This window comes from Macaca mulatta, chromosome 3 (assembly GCF_049350105.2).
Source record: "Macaca mulatta isolate MMU2019108-1 chromosome 3, T2T-MMU8v2.0, whole genome shotgun sequence".
Classification (NCBI taxonomy): domain Eukaryota; kingdom Metazoa; phylum Chordata; class Mammalia; order Primates; family Cercopithecidae; genus Macaca; species Macaca mulatta.
Genome location: NC_133408.1, coordinates 13,575,787 through 13,599,465, shown reverse-complemented (window position 1 = coordinate 13,599,465; position 23,679 = coordinate 13,575,787). Strand labels below are relative to the sequence as shown.

The 23,679-nt window shown below is 40.6% G+C and overlaps 1 protein-coding gene across 3 annotated transcripts in view; it reads left to right on the top strand.

The window, feature by feature from the left end:
- ITSN1 (intersectin 1) overlaps positions 1–23,679 on the top strand; it is a 242,278-nt gene that overhangs the window by 145,500 nt on the left and 73,099 nt on the right. For all 3 annotated transcript variants that reach the window (XM_028845344.2, XM_028845352.2, XM_028845350.2), the window contains exons 17-21: positions 2,009–2,136; positions 5,118–5,347; positions 7,543–7,664; positions 18,133–18,380; positions 21,021–21,180. In XM_028845344.2, coding sequence (XP_028701177.1) covers positions 2,009–2,136; positions 5,118–5,347; positions 7,543–7,664; positions 18,133–18,380; positions 21,021–21,180 — 888 coding nt within the window. The remainder of the gene's footprint in view (positions 1–2,008; positions 2,137–5,117; positions 5,348–7,542; positions 7,665–18,132; positions 18,381–21,020; positions 21,181–23,679) is intronic.

Sequence of the window (23,679 nt, the reverse complement as noted above, 5' to 3'; positions counted from 1 at the left end):
AACAGATCCTCAAACTCGAAGAACACCTAAAGATCATCTATTCTGATTCATCTGCCAGCTCATGTCAGGGACCTGAGATTAGAATCCTGGTTTCTTGATTCCCAGTTCTGTACCTTTTAAGTATAGTCTTTTGCTGTAAATTATTTTTTCTGAACCTATTTAAGAATTTGATGGTATTGAAAATGAAATTTTCATTCATGTTATTACTGATTACTAGTTATTCTTGATTCTGGGTTACTAAGAAAACCAATACTGCTGATTTTTTAACACTTAAGTTTTACATCCCTTGGTATGGCAGTGAGAAAGGTGATGAAAAATGGACTTCTTTCTCCCTAGGGTTGATTTTCTGATCTCAGCACTTTAAACAGTCAGTGTGAGAATTCATCATTGCTTCCCAGTCTTAGCCTTCTTTTCCCCTTTCCTCTGTTCCACATGTCAGGTCTGCTGCCATAGGGAGCAGTCCAATTTGTGCCTTACAAAGGTACCTTTTCCTGATGTGTCCTGCCTGGATGTTCCTAGTGTCATCTGCTAGGTTCCCCCACTGAAGTCCCTTCCTCCCTTCTTTTCCCTCCTTCCCCCTTCCTTCCTTTCCTTTTTTTCCTTCTTCCCCCTTTCCCCTTCCCCTTTTCCTCCCATGCCTTCCTCTTCTAAGTACCTCCCCCAGCCTCCTAATCTCCAGTTAAACTTTTTCTTTTATCTCATTGTTCTCTTTTAAAGCCACTCAGCATCACTTACAGTTTATAAAACATTTGTATATGCATTTTAACTTTAACCTTAGCAAAATTAGTAGGAAAATGTTAGCCTAACCCTTAAGAAATTTTTCCAGTAACAAGTGCATATTTTAATACTGACCTTCTACAGACAAATGGTCTATCTTTGTTTTTCAATCTCTGAATGAATCTAAAGGTAGGAATTTTAGGGCCTGGAAGAAACCTGCCCATCTAGTCTCGCCAGTGAGAAAAGTGATAGAAGACAGGGCAAATCTTAGTCCTTAAATCTCCCCATAGAGATCCCTGGGCCATGTACTGGGAGGACCAGCCCTGGTTAGATCAAGAAATCAACTGGAAAGATACCTTAGCTCTACTGGGCACTTTGACTCATCTGATTCATTGTTGGCCCAAGTAAGACGAGTTTCAGTGACTCAATCTATTGGGGACCTTTTGATTTCTGTGGAATCAGGGAGTTTCTTCCTCAGCAGACGTTTCCTTGTTCGTCATATTTTCAGGTGTTTAAACTTGTGACTCAAGTACTTTAAATATCATAGAATGCATTTTATTTTCAGTAGCCTGCTAAGGAAATTACTGCTATTCCTGCAGCTAGTATCAAGTGAGGAAATTGGATCCAAGGTAGTCATCATCAAATTATAGCTTTTTACTTTCAACCTGATTGCTAGTTTAGTTTGGGGCAGTTAGCAACTTGAAGGATAGATTTAGTAAGAAAAGATGCTCTGGAAGAGGTGTAATTTGAAGAAAAATAGACCCTTGGGGGAAGAATTGAGGTCAAAGAATTGAGTAGCAAAGAGATGTCCATTTGTTCTAAGGCAGCTTAGTGAAAGGTGGAGGTGAGGTTTGAATGGAGGTAGTGAGTGAAGAAGAGGCATGTGTATTTTCAAAGTCAGTAGAGGTTGGTGTTGACTGATAATCAAAAGAAGCTTAAGTTTTATTCATGATCCTCACCATATCTTGGAACTGGTTACGTTCCATTATGATTGCTGAGCCTTATCAGTAGAGCTCCTCTCCTGCCCTTCGCTAGCAGCTTTCTTCTAGAGCAGATCATGGAAAATGGTATAATGTGTATGGCTCATTAGAATGTAATCTGAAGTGGCCTTTGGAAATCAGTCATGTCAAAATGTGGTGTGATTTTAGCTTTCCAAGTTGACTTTTTCCAACTCTGAAACATTATCTCCTAAGTGTCCTAGGCTTCCCACTATGAAATGTTGCATGCTGATAAATAGTTGATGTATTTGTCACTCATGTCGCTACATGAGCTGTTTCTCGGTTAATTATAGGAACTAAGAGAAATACATAATAAGCAGCAACTCCAGAAGCAAAAGTCGATGGAGGCTGAACGACTGAAACAGAAAGAACAAGAGCGAAAGATCATAGAATTAGAAAAACAAAAAGAAGAAGCCCAAAGGTGAGTCTTCTTTGGATTATGGACTCATCTGGAAGGAACTTTGAGGATTTACTATTCTTTGCCTGGCTTCTCCAAGTACTTACTGCACCAGAAAGAGCTTTCAGTCTTTAGTGTGCGTGTGAAGTGTGAGTGCAAACACAAACATGTGTATATATAAATCTTTGCATATATCAGTACCCCCTGAAGTTTTTGGTTAGTTCCCAGAGCTCTCTAAGCTACTACTATGTAGATAAATGGAATTATACAAGGAAATTGGGACACTTGGTGTGCTCATTTGCATGTTAATGGCCAAAATAACATTTCTAGTTCACAGCCTTTTACTAACAGCTAACAGGGGTTGGAATGCCTGGTTTAAAATCTAAGCCACTGAGCTAGTGCCCCACACAGGGCTTCTCCAGCAGGGTCAGGGTGGGCCCCTCTGTTTCCCTTCTGTTTTTCAACTGCAAATTAAACTTTAGTACAAAAGGGGGAAATTTGCTGCTTAGTGCGTAGGATACAGACATGTTTGTATCTGTTTTTGAAGATTTGTGTTTGTGATGTTTTTATTTTTACTTGTAACTTACTGTGGTAAATTGTAGAAATTTGTGTCTGATTTTGTTACTGGGTATTTGCCTTTTAAATGTCAGTTAATTTTAGACTCCACAAAACAAAAATGACCAAATGTCCCAATGACAGCCTGTAAATTATAAAAGTTGGTAATTGAAATTAGATTAAGGCCAGGCACAGTGGCTCACGCCTGTAATCCCAGCACTTTGGGAGGCCAAGGTGGGCGGATCACAAGGTCAAGATATTAGGACCATCCTGGCCAACATGGTGAAACCCCGTTTCTACTAAAAATACAAAAATTTAGCTGGGCACAGTGGCACGTGCCTGTAGTCCCAGCTACTTGGGAGGCTGAGGCAGGAGGATCACTTGAACCCAGGAGTCGGAGGTTGCAGTGAGCTGAAATCATGCCACTGTACTCTAGCCTGGCAACAGAGAGAAACTCTATCTCAAAAATAGAAAAAGAAAAGAAAAAGAAATTAGATTAAAAAGACGACGAAATGGATACTTGAGACAAGTCGTAAGTCGTTAACTTTAGTGGGCTGAGTTCAGTTAACCTGCGGAGAGCTGTGCCTACTTTCTTATGGGTATGTAGAGTCGTCTGTTTGTTTTTCAGTGCCAGTGGGGAGGTATCTGGGGTCCCAAACCAATTTACATGATTGTTTTATGGTTTTCTTGGAGGTCAGACTAAGGGTCTCCTCCTTGGATGTACTGATTAATTCCATCCTTTTCTTACCTCCACAGTGTATAAAATGCTTTTATTATTCACACTATACTGCACTGAACTGTTAAATTCCTACAGAGTAGAAATAAACGTAAAATACAGAAAAATACATAAAATACATAAAATAGCATAATACAGAAAATAGCTTAATAAAATATAATATGTAATATATATTCCAATTACATAGATAAAAACTACTCCAAATTAACTTCAGAAATTAGATGGTTGTACACTATATATGGTGACCTTTATTGGTAGAAAATATAAAGTAATTTTTTTTTTTTGAGACGGAGTCTCACTCTGTCACCCAAGCTGGAGTGCAGTGGCATGATTTCAGCTCACTGCAACCTCTGCCTCCCTGGTTCAACCGACTCTCCTGCCTCAGCCTCCCAAGTAGCTGGGACTACAGGCGTGCGCTACCACGCCCAGCTAATTTTTATATTATTAGTAGAGATGAGCTTTCGCCATGTTGGTCTAGAACTCCTGGCTGGTCTAGAACTCCTGACCTGGTGATCCACCCTCCTCAGCCTCCCAAAGTGCTGGGATTACAGACGTGAGCCACCGTGCCTGGCCACTGTTTTTATTATGGTTTTTTGTTGTCATGAATAACAGTGTCCTTACCCCTCCAAAAAATGTTTTTATACTTTCCTAAAAGACATTTTAAAAATTGTAAATAAAATGTTTAAGATTTAAGTTTGAAGACTTCTGCATAAAAATTTCACATTCATACAGAGTAGCAATAAATGTAATTTTTTGACAATGGAGAATAAAAGTATAATTTGTTTCAATTATGTTCCCGTGGCAAATTCCTAATTCTAGCCAATGACCTGTGTGCGTTAGCCATGTCACAGGATGGCAGTTCAGGGTGGAGACTCTGGGACCAGGCTGCCTGGGATTGAAGCCCAGGCACATATGATTGTGTGATGTGGACAAGTCATTTAATATCTCTGCCCCAGCTTCCTTATTTGTAAAATGGGAGTAATACTAAGACTACCTACCTGATTCGCAGTTTAAAGGAGTTAATATATGGAGAGCTAGTTATTATTATATCATTTGTTATTACATATTAGTTTCATTTAAAGTATTTTCTGACTTTATAAAGTATTATAGAATGAGAAAAATCATTCTCAGTCTTTTACTGTGGGTTTCAGGTTGAGGCCATCAAAAATTACAAGGCCTAGATTTAATTACAATTATCTATTTGTGGTAGCTACTTAGAAAAACAAAATCAAAGTAGTTGAAGTCAATAAAACAATCCCTTGCTTTCAGCTTCAGGTTTGGGGAGCAACATGTATGCATGTAAATGTGTTGTACCCTTTGCTGGGGGGAAATTTTAATGATCTGATTGATCATGTACTTATTTTAAGTGATATTTCATTTACAGTGTTGGGTGTATTTTATTTTTATAGAAGTTATGTTCTCTGTGTTTTATGGCTCTGTTTGGTCAGTTTAATACCCGCTTTATTATTAAGTGTGTTTCTTATTCTTGTAACCACTTTATAAAATACATCAGAAATTTTCTGTGTTTTCCTAAATCATGTGATTTCTTCTCACTCAGAACTGAAGCCCTGATTCAGTTGCCCCGTCTGAAGAACAATGTTCCCTTGATGTTTCCCATCCCATTTACTGGATGGAGCTTTTTTTGTGAAAAGAGGCAACAGTAGTGTTAACTTAGAGCTGCTTCCTTGCTGTAATCAAGTGTGTTTGTTGGCAGACGAGCTCAGGAAAGGGACAAGCAGTGGCTGGAGCATGTGCAGCAGGAGGACGAGCATCAGCGACCAAGAAAACTCCACGAGGAGGAAAAACTGAAAAGGGAGGAGAGTATCAAAAAGAAGGATGGTGAGGAGAAAGGCAAACAGGAAGCACAAGACAAGCTGGGTCGGCTTTTCCATCAGCACCAAGAACCAGCTAAGCCAGCTGTCCAGGCACCCTGGTCCACTTCAGGTATTAGAAGCCAAAAATAATTCTAGAAAATAAGTCATCTTCTCTCCCAGATCCTCCTGAAAAACGCCCATATCTCATCAGGACCAGTCTTGGCTACATTAACAGATGAGAACATCAGTCTCTTATTTTGAGCATGGCAGCTCTTCTTTCCCCAGGGTCAGTTGAGATCTGTGTAATTCTCCCATCACCATGCCAGCCTCTGGCCCACGTTACACCGGCATCCACGAGTCCTCTACAGAGTTAACAAGTGGCGTGAAGTTCCACTGGTCGTATATGCTGCAAAAGAACCTGCTGTTTCTCTGGTTTGTTATTTCCCTCCCTGGAATTTCTGGGCTGTTTCTGCAACAGAAAGTGGCACCTTTCACCCTTGCCTCCACTGATGGGGTATTCGCTGTCTTCGGTCTGCATTGCATAGAGCTGCTTTTACTTTTTGAAAAGTGGCAGCGTTTTGTCCTTTGAACATAATTTGCTTTTTCTTTTCTTTACTTCTCTTTGCTTTTCTTTTTTCTTTGAGACAGTCTCACTCTGTCGCCTAGGCTAGAGTACAGTGGCACAGTCATAGTTCACTGCAGCCTCAAACTCTTGGGTTTAAGCAATCCTCCTGTCTTAGCCTCCCAAGGAGCTGGGACTATAGGTGTGCACCACCATGCCCAGCTAATTTTTTTTTTTGTAGAGATGGAGTTCTAACCTTGTTGCCCAGGTTGGTCTTGAACTCTTGGCCTCAGGCAATCCTCCCACCTTGGCCTTTCTGAGTACTGAAATTACAAGCATGAGCCACCATGCCTGGCCTAATTTGCCTTTTTTTTTTTAAAAAAAAAGGATAAATAAAAGACTGAACAAAAAGATAAATGAAAGACCGATCTAATTGGAATAGCTAGGAAAAGCTATCCTTTATAATAACAGATGTAAGCTAGAATGTATTTAAGATTCCTGTGTGGTTGTGTGATTGTACAGTTTTGCAAATAATGCTCAGCGGAAGCAAGTCGTTGCTTTTTCTTTGTGTGGAAAATTATACCAATTTTGCTTGGTCATCCGTGTGCTGCTTTAGTGCTGCGGTATACAGAAAGAAAAGAAAGAAAAAACACTTTCAAGCTATTCTGTAAAGGTTTACTGGTTCCCAGCTGCATAGTGGGCTGAGATGGGCGTGAGGTATGGAGATGCAGTAGGCACCTACCTGCCTTCAGATGCGTGCAGTCCAGGGGAAAGACTGGCAGGTCATCAGACCTACACAGTAGCAACCATGTCATAGGAGGGGCAAATCAATTTTTTGATAGTTTTTTTCTATCTGAAAATAATTTCACCATTGATCTTAGGCAGTTAGTTTAAGTTCTTCACGCGTCCTCCTAGTATAAAATGAAGATTTGTTTTTTCGCCTTCAGTCAGTAGGAAATCTTGCATGTCATACAGTTCAAAATCATGTGGAGATAATACTTTACCCTCATTGCTTTCTGGATAAGAGAGTTATATGTCAAAATACTTGTAGCTTTTGAGTAAAAATGCCCAAAGGTCTGTTATTAGTTGTTGCTAACCAGAATGCAAAATATCCTTTGCTCATGTGCATTTCTAAACATTTTGTTTCATTTAAAATCTAAATTATTTTCATCTAGGGTTCATCCTTAGGCTCATTATTTCCCAGAGAAATGTATAGGAAGAGTTTCTTCATTGGGGATTATCAGTATAACTGAAATCAGCACTTAGGTTTTATATGACCATGTTAAAGAGCCTAAAACATCTGCATTTTCATGTTTTGGTATGGAAACTGGTGCCTCTGTTCCCTCCCAAACAAGTTTGCTCCTTGGCTGATTCAGACTTTGGGTCGTATCCTAACTGCTACATTGTACTCAACACGCTGGGTAGGGAGGAGGGGGTATTGATGCTTTACAGATCTGCACTGCTAGAGCCCAAGCCAAGAGGCAGAGACAAGGGACCTTTAGGCAGCCTGGCTACACTCAGCCTTGGAATGACCTTTGTTTAGAGGGAGTCACCAATGAACTCTCTGATGGGTTTGAGTTGCTGACGTCAGATTTGGCTCTGCTTTGGCAGTCAGTATGTGTTTCAGAAATTCCTTGAATGGAGGGAAATAGTTCAGAGGTGAAGATAGGCAATAGAGGAGAGGTTAGTTGTTTGGCTTGTTGTCGTACATTTATGTTCTCTGTAATTATTTATTTTTGTCCCCCCACCTTTTTTGTAAACAGAAAAAGGTCCACTTACCATTTCTGCACAGGAAAACGTAAAAGTGGTATATTACCGGGCACTGTACCCCTTTGAATCCAGAAGCCATGATGAAATCACTATCCAGCCAGGAGACATAGTCATGGTAAGAAAGACTCCAGTGAGAGGGTCATTTCTGTTGAAGATTAGCCTCTGTCCTCTTGTTTCACTTTATTCAACAATTGTGAGATTGTCAGTGAGTATGAAACCCAATAATTCAGCATCTAGATTTTTAAAGTGTAAGCTCAGTCTTCTTTCTTTTTTATTAAAATGAAAGATGGCATTTAAAAAATGTATCCCAACATCACTTTAAAATTGAGTTGGTAAAGACAATGTGTTCTTATTTTTAAATCTATAAATGTCTGATAATTTCAGAGTTTAGATTACTACTTATATACTATGAGTAGAAATATATGAGTATAAATATATATGTAATACATATATTTTATATATGATGTATAGACTATATACTAGCATGCGTGTGTATATATATGTATAATATATGCTAGTGTGCATATGTACATATATATACACACACACTAGGATCCTCCAAAGTGGGAGGAGGCCAGGAGTCTTTAAGAAATAGTTATAAGTGCAGAACACCTATCATCATTCTCATAATTGCAATAACTTTTGTATCTTTGCATCAGAGCATCTTTTTTCCCTTTAATTATGTGAACTTTGAATTATGTAAAAAGAGTAATGAATTACACAGTTAATCTGCTTTCCTACTCTGAAACAGAAAATAATTTAAAATTTTACTTTGTTACTGTTTCTTTCCTTTAATTAATAACAATCTTATGATGTGACTGAAACTATAGGAACCAGTTTAAGAAAGAAAATCAAACAACATGGTTCATCTAAATCATTTTCTAAAAGAAAATAGTAGTTCCTTGTTCTAGTTACTCACTTTTAGAGTCTTAGAAGTCGTCAACTTTGCATTACTCTTAGCACTTTTTTTTTAAAAGATAATTTAGCTTTTTTTGTTGTTGTTGACACAACTTCTCACTCTGTTGCCCAGGCTGGAGTGCAGTGGCGTGATATTGGCTCACTGCAACCTCTGCCTCCCGGGCTCAAGCAAAGAGATTCTCCCACCTCATCCTCCCAAGTACCTGGAACCACAGGCGTACACCACCATGCCCAGCTAATTTTTGTATTTTCTGTAGAGACAGGGTTTCTCCGTGTTGCCCAGGCTGGTCTTGAATTGCCTGGGCTCGAACGATCCTCCCATGTCAGCCTCCCAAAATGCTGAAATTACAGGCATGAGCCACCATGCCTGGCCTAGAATTTGTAAAGAACTATGAAAGTTAACAATTGAAACAACATGTTTCTTGCCCAAGGACTGTATGTCTCTGAAGTATAAAGGGTGTTATACAGGTGATTATACTATTACTCATGCATTCATCTTGCCATATACACATCATATCTGTGGATCTTTAATAGGCTAAAATACGTAGAAATAACAGTATGTTTAGCACTTAGAGAAATCAATTCTTATGTCCCCTTTTTTCCTGATAGCGCTGTTTTCTCTGTAATTACCATGGGCTAGAAGAAGCAAGGCCAAAAATCCCAAATTATTTTTTCTTTTCTTTTCTTTTCTTTTCTTTTTTTTTTTTTTTGAGACAGAGTCTCACGCTGTCACCTAGGCTGGAGTGCAGTGGCATGATCTTGGCTCACTGCAGCCTCCACCTCCCAGGCTCAAGTGATCCTCCTGCCTCAGCCTCCTGAGTAGCTCAGAGGTGTGTGCCACCACACCCAGCTAATCTTTATTTTTTTATTTTTTTGTAGAGCTAGGGTCTCCCTATGTTGCCCAGGCTCCAGATCTTTAAAAGTTAAAATCACCTTAACAATAGTGAAAACCTCTTCAAATATACTCCATGGCTTCATTCAGCACACAGTTATTGCCTGAAACATGCTGGGTGCCAGCCTTACTCATCCTTTACAGAAAGAACTGTGGGTTTGGGCACTCCACTCTGCGCACACAGACGGTAACTCGAGCCAGCAGGGCATGTTTGTCAGCTTTCCTCTGACTTCACCACCTGCTGTTTCCTACACCGTGGTTTCTAATAGCCTGAAGCTACTTTCCCACACTGCCTCGTATTTGAAGTAGTGTATCCTGTAAAGCAGATTAATTGTAAAATATGTAAATACCATGTAATAGGAATCTAACATTTCTGAAAATACATTGTCACATCAGTGAGGACCTCATTACAATTTTTTTTAATGTTAAACAAACCAGCCTAATATTTTTGAAACTGGATTTTCTTGCAACACAAGGTGCAGAGAAGCAGCTCGCTCTCATCCTAAAGTAAGGGAACGTTGTGAAATGTTATGATAAGGAAATGTTGCAGGTGATCTGTATCTTGATGAGAAAGTGTTGCTCTTTTTCGGTAACATATTTGGGCTTCACCTATAATCCTAGGCCTGTTGAAACCTTTTCCTCGAATTGGCTAGTTAACCACCAGCTTGATGAGATGCGTAGAGTTTAGATATGCTGTAAGAATAAAGCATGTCATTAAACATATATTTTGCCTTGCTTTCAAACCTTTGCTTTCCTGGTGGAGGTTAAAGGGGAATGGGTAAGTGTTGCCTAACTGTCAGGAAGTCTGCATCTTATTCAATGTTTTGTCCTTTTAAGTCACTTGAATTCTGTGTAAGTACACATATCTCTGGGTGTTGTTGTGGCAGTAAAAATGTGTTTGAGTCTGTGTAGTAGGTTGTGCTTAAAAAAAAAAAAAGTAAGTCATAAGTCTTCTCAGTTTGTGTACTGGGTTTCTTTTTGCTAGATTCCTTTTAAGGACTAACTTGAATGCTCTGTGTTTGGCAAGGAATTGGGTCAAGTCTTCATCCCAGGCCATAGACAAAAAGGAGTTCCAAGTAGATTAAACATAAAAGATAACAATTCTGGAAAGCAAAAATTTTTAAGGAGACTATTGGAATAATTTTCTGGCTAAGAAAGGCCTTTTTAAGCTATAAAAACCAGAAGTCGTAAGAGGCAAAAATGGACAGTTGACAATATGCAAAAATTAAAATGTCTATATTTCAAAATATATGAGACCAAGGGTTACATAAAGGGTTACCCCTGTTACATAAAGATTCCAAACAGTTAACTTTGAAAGACACCCACAAGCCTTAAACAATTGGCAGAGGGTGGGAAGGGACATTCACAGATGAAGTAAAAAGTCAGTTATTTAAAAAATACATGAAAAGATGCTTAGCTTCTTGGGCGATCAGAAAAATGCAAGTTAGAAAACAAAATAGCATTGTTCCTCTATCAAATGAGCAAGTTTAAAAGTCTGGTAATATCCAGCTTTGTCAAGAGTATAGGACAGTGAATATAATATACATTGTTAGCATGGTTGTATAAATTGGTTAAGTGATTTGGAGGGCAATTTGGCAGTGCCTGTTTAGATTTAAAATTCTCATTCCCTCTGCCCCAGAAATTCTATTTTTCTGCTTCCTCTCATGCTTTTCCTTCCTCTTTTGGGCACATGCACAAATATGTGTGTACATGGATGTTCACTGCAGTGGTGTTGGTAAAAGGAAATGAACAGCCCAATGTCCATCAGTAAAGGGATGGTTTAAATAAATTATTATATAGCTAAAAATAATGAAGATTAAAACTTATGTAGATCACATATACATATAAGATTTCCATCAAAAAAGCAGAATATGTGCAGCATAATTGCATTTGGTTAGAAATAAAACTATATATGTATTCATGTGTTTATGTATAGTTAACAGTTTTGAAATACATATATCAAACTGTTAACAATGGTTACCACTGGGCAGTAAAGAAGGGGCTTTCATGTTGAATTTTATAGACTTCTATGTTGTTTTCATTTTTATAAATGTATTTAATTTATAATTTTTAATAAAACTAAAAATAAATTAAGGACAAGTATAACAGAGAATATCTACCCAGGACTGTAATAGTGTTTATTTTATCTCAGACCTCCTAAATATGTAATGAAATGTAGAATGTACTACTAGGCATAATTAGTTGGCTTGCGGAAGGGACAGCAGTGTTTCAGTTTTGTACTACAAAATGCATTGTGATACTCCAGGTGCCATTCAACTGTGTTATCATTGTGAGGATAACAATCAATGCAAAAAGATAGATATTGACATCTAATAGCAACAGGTTTGTATTTTTTTAATTTAATGAATTTTGCAGGTAACAAACAAGGAGCATGAAACATGTAGTACAACATTACTGCCAGTCTCTCTAGGTTGAAAAATCCGGGGTTCACTTTTACTTTTGTGGGCACAGTCATCATCAGATTCTCAGATTCCTCAAACATCTTTGGGACATAGGTTACTATAATATGTTCAATTTTTAGAAGTCTACCAATGTGACAGTGTTTTCTTTTTCAATGTAGGCAGTCTTAGCCTTAAAAATAATTTGCTTGTAGAAAAACTTAGCCCGGTTTTATCCAAAACTATAATTTTTCATGGTTAACAAAAATTTAATGTGATACCTTGTATATAGCACTATTATCAGTGCTGTTGATAATAGAAAATTATCAAGTCTACCATTCATATGGTTAAAATCTTTTTAGAAAAATCTAGAGGAACACATGAAAAGGCCAATATTTGATGAAGCTCTCAGTAAATATTCACTAACTCTGCTAGGAATTTAGAGGAGGAGAGGAATCCGTGTGAAGTGATGTGCTCCGCGAAGACTGAATGCTTTCCGATTGAGTTTGACCTTGATGGCTAAGGCTTAGATGCTTAGAAAATATATGGCCTCTCTTGATGTGGAAGTCTCAATTCTTGGAGGGTGAATTAAATCAAGTTTGACATCCGTCACATATTAGTAGAACATAAGAAACGAGAAGACCTATGCTCACTGCTGTTTTGTTGAAGTTTATCTGGAGAACACAAGCTGGGTGTCTAAATCAGTACAGTCTTTTGGCTTTCATGGGCCACATTGCAAGAATTGTCTTAGGCCACACATAAAATACACTAACTGTAACAATAGCTGATGAACTTTAAAAAAATCGCAAAAATATCTCATAATGTTTTAAGAAAGTTGATGAATTTGTGTTAGGCCACATTAAAAGCTGTCCTGGGCCACATGCAGCCTGTGGGCTGTGGGTTGGACAAGCTTGGTTTAAATGCTATACTTGGACTGGTGCAGGCCTGAATGCATCCAGATTGCTGAGGGAGCTTCCAAAAAATAACCATGCCAGGGCTCATCCCCAGAGATTCTGGGAATGTTACTGCATATACAGCATTCAAAAGTCCGACCAGGTGGTTCTGTTAGGGAGTCAATTTCAGGAACCACTGATCTAACTTAATCTCTTGTTCATGTCAGGACTAATCCTAAAGCATTTCTAGAAAATATCTTCTTAAAAATACCCAAGGAAGAATGGACTTCTTTAGTAGTTATTAGTCATTAGCTAGTCAGTTCATTCTGGAAATTGTCTTAGTGTTACTCTTATACCAATTTTTAACTCATTGTTTTCCTTTTCTTCTCTTGACAGATATTTTTTAAAATGTAGCCAACAATACCTTTTTCCTCTACCTTCCATAGATTTCCGTAGATTAAACATCAGAATGCAGCTCATTTAGTGACAATTGGCCGTAATATCACTGCAGTTTTGAGGGACCAATATACACATGATTACAAGGTTGGCTCACATCTGGCCCAATCACTGCCTGTTTTGTAATAAAGTTTTATTGGAACACAGCCAGGCTCCTTCATTCACATATTGTGTGCTACAGTGGCAGATTTGAGTAGTTGCAACAGAGGCAAAATTTGCCAACCTCCAGGTTGGAGCTTTAGAAGGAGTTTTAAGGCCGGGTGCGGTGGCTCACACCTGTAATCCCAGCACTTTGGGAGGCCGAGGTGGGTGGATCCCGAGGTCAGGAGATTGAGACCATCCTGGCTAACACGGTGAAACCCCATCTCTACTTAAAAAAAAAAAAAAAGCCGGGCGTGGTGGCAGGCACCTGTAGTCCCAGCTACTTGGGAGGCTGAGGCAGGAGAATGGCGTGAACCCAGGAGGCAGAGCTTGCAGGGAGCCGAGATCACGCCGCTGCACTCCAGCCTGGCAGCAGAGCGAGACTCCATCCAAAAAAAAAAAAAAAGAAATAATTTTAATATCCTCATCTAGGAATTTGGAGGAGAAATCTTATATTTCAAAACCGCCGAATCCATGAAAAATGTTTTGCTACCTGCACTCCTCAACACATCCCATGCAGCCACTGTCAGCTGGTCTGAATACACAGGCTAAACCTGTTTGCTACACTTGTTTATCGTGTTCTGTGAGGGAAAAAGGAATTTCTGCTTCCCTCCTTTGTGACAGGGTCAGAGATTTTAGAAATATTAATCTCATCTAATGAAGATGGCAGCCACTGAGCATATAAAAATTGAGAAAAGAGGTGTAATATTATCAGCCTTTGCCAAACGGACTTGAACCTGAAGTGGCTGCTTTGTATATTTGATTGTTGCATCAGTGAGCTACAATATGCAGTGTGTAATTACTAACATTTTGTAGACCAGCTCTGTAACATAGTCCCAGAAATGTGAGCAATATCTGGTGTTTGTACTTCACTTTAATGATGTTTCACTAGAATTACCCCCAAATACGTTGGGGTGTTACAGTGTGGCTGATAAATGAAATTGTATTGAGACCAAGATTGTTAATAATAACATCTCCCTTATAGTCCCCCAGTAGATAAATGTACATTGTGTAAAAAGTCCACATTGGAACCAGTCATATTACAAAGCCATTTGTGTTCCTACTTCTTGGTCTGCCATAATCTTATGTTTTCCAGAATTGGATTGACATTTTGGGTAGTTTTCCAAATCCAGGAAGAAATGATTTTTATTTTCATATGTTGACCTTTCTAAGTGGTTAATTTAATTTGGGTGTTAAGAATCAATGTCTCTTGCATCCCCTGAACCTTAAACTGTAATAATTTATTAAAACTGATGTATACTTGTAAGAGTAAATTAAACTAATTGAGACTATTCTTTGGGGGGCTGTTGAGACCAGCAGATTTCTTTGTTTAAAGTGAAATGCTGATTTCACTGTTGTCCTTAGGGCTGGGAGAAGCTCTTGCTTATGGGGGGCTGATGTGGCCCCCCTCCTTCACTCCTAGGTGTACACTGCACCAGCAGACTTTCTATCATATCTGGGGACAGGCTGGGTGCTATCAGTTTAGTGGAGGGGGAGGACATTTCCCCAGGGCTTCAGATCACATTCCAGATGTCCACCAAAAGTCTTTTTTTTTTTGGAGACAGGCTGGACTGCAGTGGTATGATTTTGGCTCACTGCAACCTCCACCTCCCGGGTTTAAGCAGTTGTCTGCCTCAGCCTCCCAAGTAGCTGGAATTACAGGCATGCGCCACCACGCCCAGCTAATTTTTGTATTTTTTGTAGAGACGGGGTTTTACCATGTTGCCTAGGCTGATCTGAAACTCCTGACCTCAAGTGATCCACCCACCTTGGCTTCCCAAAGTGCTGGGAATACAGGAGTGAGCCACTGCGCCTGGCCTAAAAGTCTTATTAACCAGTCAATACCCTGTGTTTCAAGGGAGTGACAATAGATCATGGGACATAATTAAGCAAAGCAGCTGACCTTTGAGGAGATCCAAAATGAGCAGACGAGTAGGAGTTCCCATCAATCGAGGGATCCACTTGAGCCCCTAAAGGATTGCTTATAACAAGAAGGTAAACCTAGAGAAACCTAGAGGGAGTGGGGGACCAGGCAGTTAGAGTAGGGAACTCCTGAACAGAGAAGGATATTGTTACCTAGAGTGAAGGTAAAGTCAAGACCAGGCTTTTAGAACGGGACAGAATCCCAAGGAAGAGAACTATAGCACAAAGTCAGAGCCAGACAGCAGGAGAGAGAATGTAAAAAAAAAATCTGGCCTGGTGCAGTGGCTCACGCCTGTACTCCCAGAACTTCGGGAGGCCTAGGCGGGCAGATGACCTGAGGTCAGGAGTTCGAGACCAGCCTGGCCAACATGGTGAAACCCCGTCTCTACTAAAAATACAAAAATCAGCCGGGCGTGGTGGCGGGTGCCTGTAATCCCAGCTACTTGGGAGGCTGAGGCAGGAGAATTGCTTGAACCCAAGAGGCAGAGGTTGCAGTGAGCTGAGATTGTGCCACTGTACTCTAGCCTGGGTGACAAGAGTGAGATTCCATCTCAAAAAAAAAAATAAAAAAACTAACACTTTTATTCTGCCAGGCATTGGTGTAAATATTTGTTAGTCCTCACAGTGAGCATTATAATAAGACAGGTATTTTTATTATCCCCATTTTACAGATGAAAAAACTGAGGTGCCACGAGATTAAACTTGCCCAAAGTCAACCAGTTAATAGATTGTAGAACTAGCACTTAAATTGAGATGGTCTAACTGCAGAGCCCTGTTCTTGATCATTGCACTTCGCAGTCTTGACACTTAATTATTGTGTGTTTGGCTCACGCTCCTAACCCACTCCTGCCTGACATCATCTTTGGTCCTAGAACCAAGTTGGCTGGTCTTGACTATTGAGCCTACTGAGAAGTCTGGCAGCACCTGGCTATGTTTCCAGTATGGAGCAGCTGCAAAGTTATAGTGTGTCACCATATCACCAAAATGTAAACAAGGCAGGAAAGACATCTAGCCATTTGAGTTTAGCGTAAAAGAAGATCCAAATGGGGGAGAATTTATCTTAAATCCTCATCTAGAGAAACAGTTGGGGCTGCCCAGAAAAAGAACAGTAAGAACAAAACAATGACTGGAAAGTGGCTGGTGTGTTCATGTGGGCGTGAGTGCGAGCAGAAATGAAAGAGCTGTGAAGCCAAAAATTCAACCTTTGGAAGTGTTATTGCATTTTATGCAAGGGAATTCCTTTTTTGGTTGTTTGGAGAATTCTCAGCTTTAAAAATTGCTTTTATCTGTGATGATAAAGTTTCCCTAAAGTGGAGCAGCAATCAGGCATCCCCTACTTGCTGAATATTTTGTAAATAACAGGTAGAATTCAGTAGTAAGCCTTGCCTTGCATTCTGTTTTCTCCACCTCTACCCCAAGCATTTGTTAATTCAAATAAGCTAATAAGTAGTGAACCCTATTACTCACTCTCCACTGAGTACATGCAGATAGATATTTGGTTTCTTTAATGTAATCATTTTTTGCTTTATTTTTAATTCATTTTTACTGAATACTTGAATGGATTAGATAACTGGTATTTTTGTCAGATTTTTCCAAAATCATTGTTAAGACCCTACCTACTCATGTCTGATTTCTAAGAAGCAACTTTAATGTCCAGTGAAGTGTTTGATGTTTTACTCCTCAGGCAGCACAGGAAGGGGTAAAATAAGATATAAAGTTTCATAAAATAAGACCGTTATAAGAATTATAATAATGAAAATAAAATTGTTTTTGAGATGGAGTTTCACTCTTGTTGCCCAGGCTGGAGTGCAATGGCATGATCTCAGCTCACTGCAACCTCTGTCTCCTGGATTCAAGCAATTCGCTTGCCTCAGCCTCCCGAGTAGCTGGGATTACAGGCATGCGCCACCATGCCCGGCTGATTTTGTATTTTTAGTAGAGATGGGGTTTCACCATGTTGGTCAGGCTGGTCTTGAACTCCTGACCTCTGGTAACCCGCCCGCCTCAGCCTCCCAAAGTGCTGGGATTATAGGCATGAGCCACCGTGCCCGGCCCAAAAATAAGTTTCCTAATAGCAAATGTGATTGTCCTCCAAAGTCATTCTCCTATTGCTCATAAAATAGTAGCGACAACTCGTAAAGAAAAGTAGAATCATTTTGGCCATTTTGGGTGATCCATTTGAGTCAGAATTAAAATGTAAACCTTAAAAGCCTTTGTGAAATTTTTAAATTAGTAAATTAATAAACGGCCTCTGTGAAATTTTTAAACAGTATAATTCGGTATTTTCCTGTGCACTTTTGTGAATATGCAAGTTAAATGTATACGAAAGAAAACTACAGGACCTTAATAAAATTGATTATTGCTGTAAATAATCACTTCCTTAATTTTCTCATCATGTGTCTGTGGAGCTTTTAAATGCCTAAACACAGCAGCAGGCAGCTTTGCTTCCCGTGGAAACCGTTTAAGGCCATGGTTTTGAAAAAAATCTTCCTTGTCCCTATACTGAAATAAATACTACTTAGTTATTGGAGGTTTTAAGAGTACTGAATTTATATTGATTGCACCCTTTGCTTTCAACTTTAAGTAATAAACTCAAGTCAAATTATTTTTAATAATGACATGACTTTCTGATGAAGCCTGTCAAGTCACTTCCCAAATCATAATATTTAAATTCCATGCCTCAGGACTCCAGGCACTTTGTCTCAACTGCCATTATTAGGAAAGCATGGGGTAAGGCTTTTTAAAAAAGTACAGAGAATAAGAACTTGAATTATAGTGCATTTTTTTCAGCATTACTGCTTAGACTCTTTTCCCAGACACTTGGACTAAAATGAAGAAATTCCTATGCCATATGTCAATCTAAAGAGGGCAGAGGCTTGGGACTTCCCTGTAGTTGGGTGCTGGGTCTCTTCAGGGGTTGATTTAGTTCTACATAAATTAAAGTTGTGACTTTTTCTACAGGTGGATGAAAGCCAAACTGGAGAACCCGGCTGGCTTGGAGGAGAATTAAAAGGAAAGACAGGGTGGTTCCCTGCAAACTATGCAGAGAAAATCCCAGAAAATGAGGTTCCCGCTCCAGTGAAAACAGTGACTGATTCGACATCTGCCCCTGCCCCCAAACTGGCCTTGCGTGAGACCCCTGCCCCTTTGGCAGTAACCTCTTCAGAGCCCTCCACGACCCCCAATAACTGGGCCGACTTCAGCTCCACGTACGTGTTGGTGGGCTCTTTCTGGTGATTTTTGAAATCCCAATTTGGTCATTTTTTCCCCCCTCTTAAGTATTTTCATAGTCTTGGATTGTCCTTCTGTGTGAGGGAGCTGGCTCATTTTCGATACTCCTTTCTCTGGCTGCCAAATTGGAGATTACAGTCCCTGAACTGGATTTAATGATGTCATTGCCCAACAGTGACTTACCATGGTACAAAATGAAGCCTGTTATCTTGTTTTGTTCAATAATGTATTTGTATCTATCATTCTTGTGGAAGAAATGGAGAAATACAGTTTCCTAATAATCTGTTTTGACATCCATGTCAGTCAGCAAATTTTCAGAGTCATTTCCTGCATGCAAATAGCACTTTTTTTTTTGCCAGGCAGAAGCAAAAATTGAATTCAGTCATGTGGTTCTGAATAAGATAGAAAGCTGTTTCCTTTAAAGCTTTCCACTTTCGTTAATCTTATACAAATGTAGAATAGAATGAAGAGTTGTTTGCACTTGGCCATGGTTAGTTCTGTGCCCTGGTTCATCAGGGCATTTTAAAAACTGTGTGTAAGCAGAGGTTTGAAATGATAGATGAAATTGTTGTTCAAACTTCCAGTTATAGGGCCATGACCGAGATGAGCAATTGTCTAAAAATATTTTATACTAGGATACAATTATGAGTGATTTGAATAAGAAGTGTTTAAAATTTGTTTTCAAGTCTAATCATCTTTCAGAAGAAACATATTGAAGGCAAGGAATCCAGATGTATTGCTGGAGAAGGATCAGATGGAACAAAGAGAGGGAAGAAAGAATAATTACCCAGGGCGGGAGGAAGTGGAGGGAAGGATGTAAGGAATAGCAAGTTTTTCATACTTTATTTTCACATAAAAGGCTGAAGGTGTTAAAGAAGGTCCCCCCATCTAATCTCTGCTGTAAGAAAAAAAAAAAGCCGTCCATTAGCTTGACTTCCAAGTTGAAACTTTGCCTTTCCTCTTTTGGTCTTGACTGAAAAGTTCTGAGTTTTTAAAACTAAAGCTTAGGCTAAAATAGAAGACTAATGCCATATTTTCCAGGATTTGTTTTACTGGGGATCAAATCAGTATGCTTCTTCTTCATGAAATGTATGGTTTGCAATTCTCTTGCTGTAATTATAGGCACCTTATTTTCCAAATGAAAAATCAGGAATTATTTTGGTTTTCAGTTTTGTTTGTGTATCTTATAAAGATGTAAAAAGTAAATTGCCTTTAAATCTGCACTCACACAGATACATTTATCTAAAATTATTTATTATTATTATTATTTATTATTATTTTGAGATAGGGTCTCACTTCATCACCCAGGCTGGAGTGCAGTGGCACAACCATGGCTCACAGCAGCCTTGACCTCCTGGGCTCAAGTAATGTTCCTGCCTCAGCCTCCCAAGTAGCTGGGCCTACAGGTGCATGCCACCATGCCCAGCTAATATTTAAGTTTTTTGTAGAGATGAGGTCTCACTATGTTGCCCAGGCTGGTCTTGAACTCCTGAACTCAAGTGATCCTCCAGCCTTGGCCTCCCAAAGCACTGAGATTAGGTCATGTCACCATGCCCAGCCTGTTTATCTAAAATTATTAAAATCACAAAACTAGAACCGTCCCTGGGACCCAGGACAACTGGGTGCTGTCAGGATGCCATTTGTAATTGCTGTGGCATCTAGGCATACAACCAGGTACTTACTATAGGATGCATGGGTCTGAGAAGTGGTGTTGAGAAGCTCCAGCTCCATAGGTGGCAGGTAGCTTCTTTTTTCTCATTTAACTATTGTTATTACAAATGATCATGTGAGGATGTTTCTCCAGTGCTTTACAGTTACAGAGTATTTCCCTGGCCCGTATTTCATGTGACCCTCACAACTAACCTTAAGTGGCACAGTATTGTTCCCATTTTATACTGAGGAAATCAAGATTCAGACAAATGCCTTTTCCTCTCCTCCTTGCGCTTTTATTTATTTTTCTTTTTGAGACAGAGTCTTGCTCTGTCACCCAGGCTGGAGTGCAGTGGCGCGATCTCGGTGGCTCGCTGCCACCTCCACCTCCCAGGTTCAAGCAATTCTTGTGCCTCAGCCTACCAAGTAGCTGGGATTACAGATGCCCGCCACCACACCCAGCTAATGCGTTTTTGTTTTTTTTTTTCTTTTTGAGACCGAGTCTCACTCTGTCATCCAGTCCAGAGTGCAGTGATGCGATCCTGGCTCACTGCAACCTCTGCCTCCCGGGTTCAAGCATTTCTCCTTCCTCAGCCTCTTTAGTAGCTTGAATTACAGGCGTGTGCCACTACACCCAGCTAATTTTTGTATCTGTAGTAGAGACGGGGTTTCACCGTGTTGGTCAGGCTGGTCTTAAACTCTTGACCTTAGGTGATCCGCCCACCTCGACCTCCGACAGTGCTGGGATGACAGGCATGAGCCACTGTACCCAGCCTCCTCATTCTTTAACTGTAGAAAGCCACATAAATATACTAGGTTTGTGTTGCACAGGCTCATCAGTTACCATCTTTTTCTTTTTCTTTTCTCTTTCTTTCTTTTTTTTTTTTTTTTTTGGTACTTTACTGTGGGTAAAAAGCTGGCATGTTAGGGAGTGCTTGCTATTCATGGTGTTGTGCTTTTCCCTCCAGGTGGCCCACCAGCACGAATGAGAAACCAGAAACGGATAACTGGGATGCATGGGCAGCCCAGCCCTCTCTCACCGTTCCAAGTGCCGGCCAGTTAAGGCAGAGATCCGCCTTTACTCCAGCCACAGCCACTGGCTCCTCCCCGTCTCCTGTGCTAGGCCAGGTAAAGGCAGCCAGTGAGAGTGTGAAGACTTAGCTTGCTATCTAGTGCCAACAACTTCAGCAAATGCTTTTTGGCAATGTCATCTAGAAGCAAGCCTTGTTATGCATGTCTTGGTTGGCTGACAGTATGGGAATCCAGTGCAGGAGCCAGAAATCTGCTGTGAATAGTTGGGAGTTGGGGATGGGGGTGGGGTACAGTCAACTTCTCCTGCCTGGGTTGATGAAGGAAACTTCATTGCAGAAGTGGCATTTGAGCTGCATCTTGACCAGTGGGTAAGATCTTACTAGAAAATGGAGAGAGCCAGCATATCAGACAGAAAATGCTGGGAGAAAGGCTTTAAGGCAGACAAGCAGAATGTGTTTAAGGAAAATCATGCACCACTCCATTTGTCTAGACCACTGAGTTTTTACAGGAAAAGGTAGACCAATTAAAGGTTAATGGGAGGCTCTGAAATGCCCTGCTCGGAAATAATAAGTCTGAAAGGATAAAGGTGGTTATTCTGAATAGCTCTCTTTTGCTTGATACAATAATGATAAAATGCTGAAATTTCTATCACTAATCATGCCAAACAGCAAGTGCCCCTCTGGGAGGCACTGGAGGTTCCAGGATCGTTTCTGATCTGAGAACACCCAGATGGAACACAGGCTCTAGGCAGATCCATCTGGAGGAGTGGTGTGCAGGAAGATTAGAGTAGAGGGCCGGCAGGGCAGTGCCACCAGTCAGGGGGCTGTTACTGTCACCCAGCTGAGACCCAGGGCAGGCCCGGACCCAGCTGAGTTCATGTTCACCAAGTGGGGAGGAGCCGGTGGAAGCAGAAGAGATGTGCAGGTGGGAGAGACTGCAGAGAAGAGCGAAGAGGTTGGAGTCACAGTGCCTATGGGAGCCGAAGGAAAGGGAAGAGAGCTGGGATTGAGGAAAAGGGCCCACCTTAAAGGGGGAAAGGAGGAAGGCAGAAAATGCACAGTTAAAGGGAAGAGTTGGGTTTTAGTTGTGTTGAGTTGAAGGTGAATGTGGGACCCTGTCTAGCAGGCTGTTGGAACATAGGTCTGGAGGGTGGAAGAGAGCACGAGACCGGGATTATAGATGGGAGCCATTCCCGTAGAGAACGTTATCGGATCTCAGGAAATGTGTGAGGTCGTCCAAGGAGAGAGAATACAGGGAGAAAATAGCAAATCCACAGGCACGTACGTGTGTGTTCTGTGGCCTGGAAGAAGAAGAGGAGCTACTCAGCAGGAAATGGTACTTTCCTTTGCATCTGTCCTAGCTCAGCATTTGGCACGTGTCACATGCTCAGTTAACAGTGACTCAGTGACGGGGTGAGGGGTTGTTCCAGAAAGTGCAGGTGGGGGAGGGAGTTTGCTTATGTTATTAAGTACTGTGGTCAGGGCGAAGAAGAGACCATTCATTGTGACAGGTAGAGCTTTGTAACCTGGGAAGGAGAAGGATGAAACTACACTGCAGGGGCGTAAAAGGAAATGAGCAGCAAGGAAGTGGAAAGATCTGCAAAAGGAAAGAGGAGGACCAGAGTGGAGGGGCCTCAGGAAAGCAAGAACCAGCCATGTTGCCAGTGGAGATGGGGATGGAAAAGTGAAGTGTCAGAGGATATAGTTGGTATAAGGCAGACAACATTAAAGGCACAGAAAAGACAGGAGTCTTTTTCTTCTGGGTGAGGAAGAGTGAAAAGAGACTGGAGAAGATAAAGCCAAGAAAAATGTTCAGCTTGGGCTGTATGATACTGTTTTCAGTGAGGAAGGAGCCCGGAGGGGCTGCGGAGTGTAGAAGAGGTTTGGGAGCAGGCAAATGAGGGAGCCAACAAAGAAGAATGAAGAATTGGGCCGGCACGGTGGCTCATGCCTGTTATCACAGCACTTTGGGAGGCAGGCAGATCACCTGAAGTCAGGAGTTCATGACCAGCCTGGCCAACATGGTGAAACCTTATCTCTACTAAAAAAATTAATAAATGCAAAAATCAGCCAGGCGTGGTGGTGGGCTCCTGTAATCCCAGCTACTTGGGAGGCTGAGGCAGAAGTATCGGTTGAACCTGGGAAGCGGAGATTGTGGTGAGCTGAGATTGCGCCACGGCACTTCAGCCTGAGCGACAGAGCAAGACTCAGTTCTCAAAAAAAAAAAAAAAAAAAAAAGAAGAATTGCCTGGCTTAATTTAACCTGAGTCTGTAATAGATCATTGCACATTGCCTCAGCTTTCTCTAGCAATGCTTCACAGCTTGGGACTAGGAATAATAATAGTTATATAGCTCACCACCGTTATTTCTATCATAGCAATACTGTGCATGGATCTTACTAAACTTCCTGCCCCCTCCCCACCTACACACATCTTACATTACCGTGGGATTGCTACACTTTAATAGCCTTTTGGAGAAAGTATCATTTCTACTTTACAGATGTGGAAATTGAGATTCAGAGAGATTGAACAGTTGCCAAAGCCAGAAAATTAGTAAGTGACAGACCTGGGATTCAAACCCAGAGTCCACGTCCAGC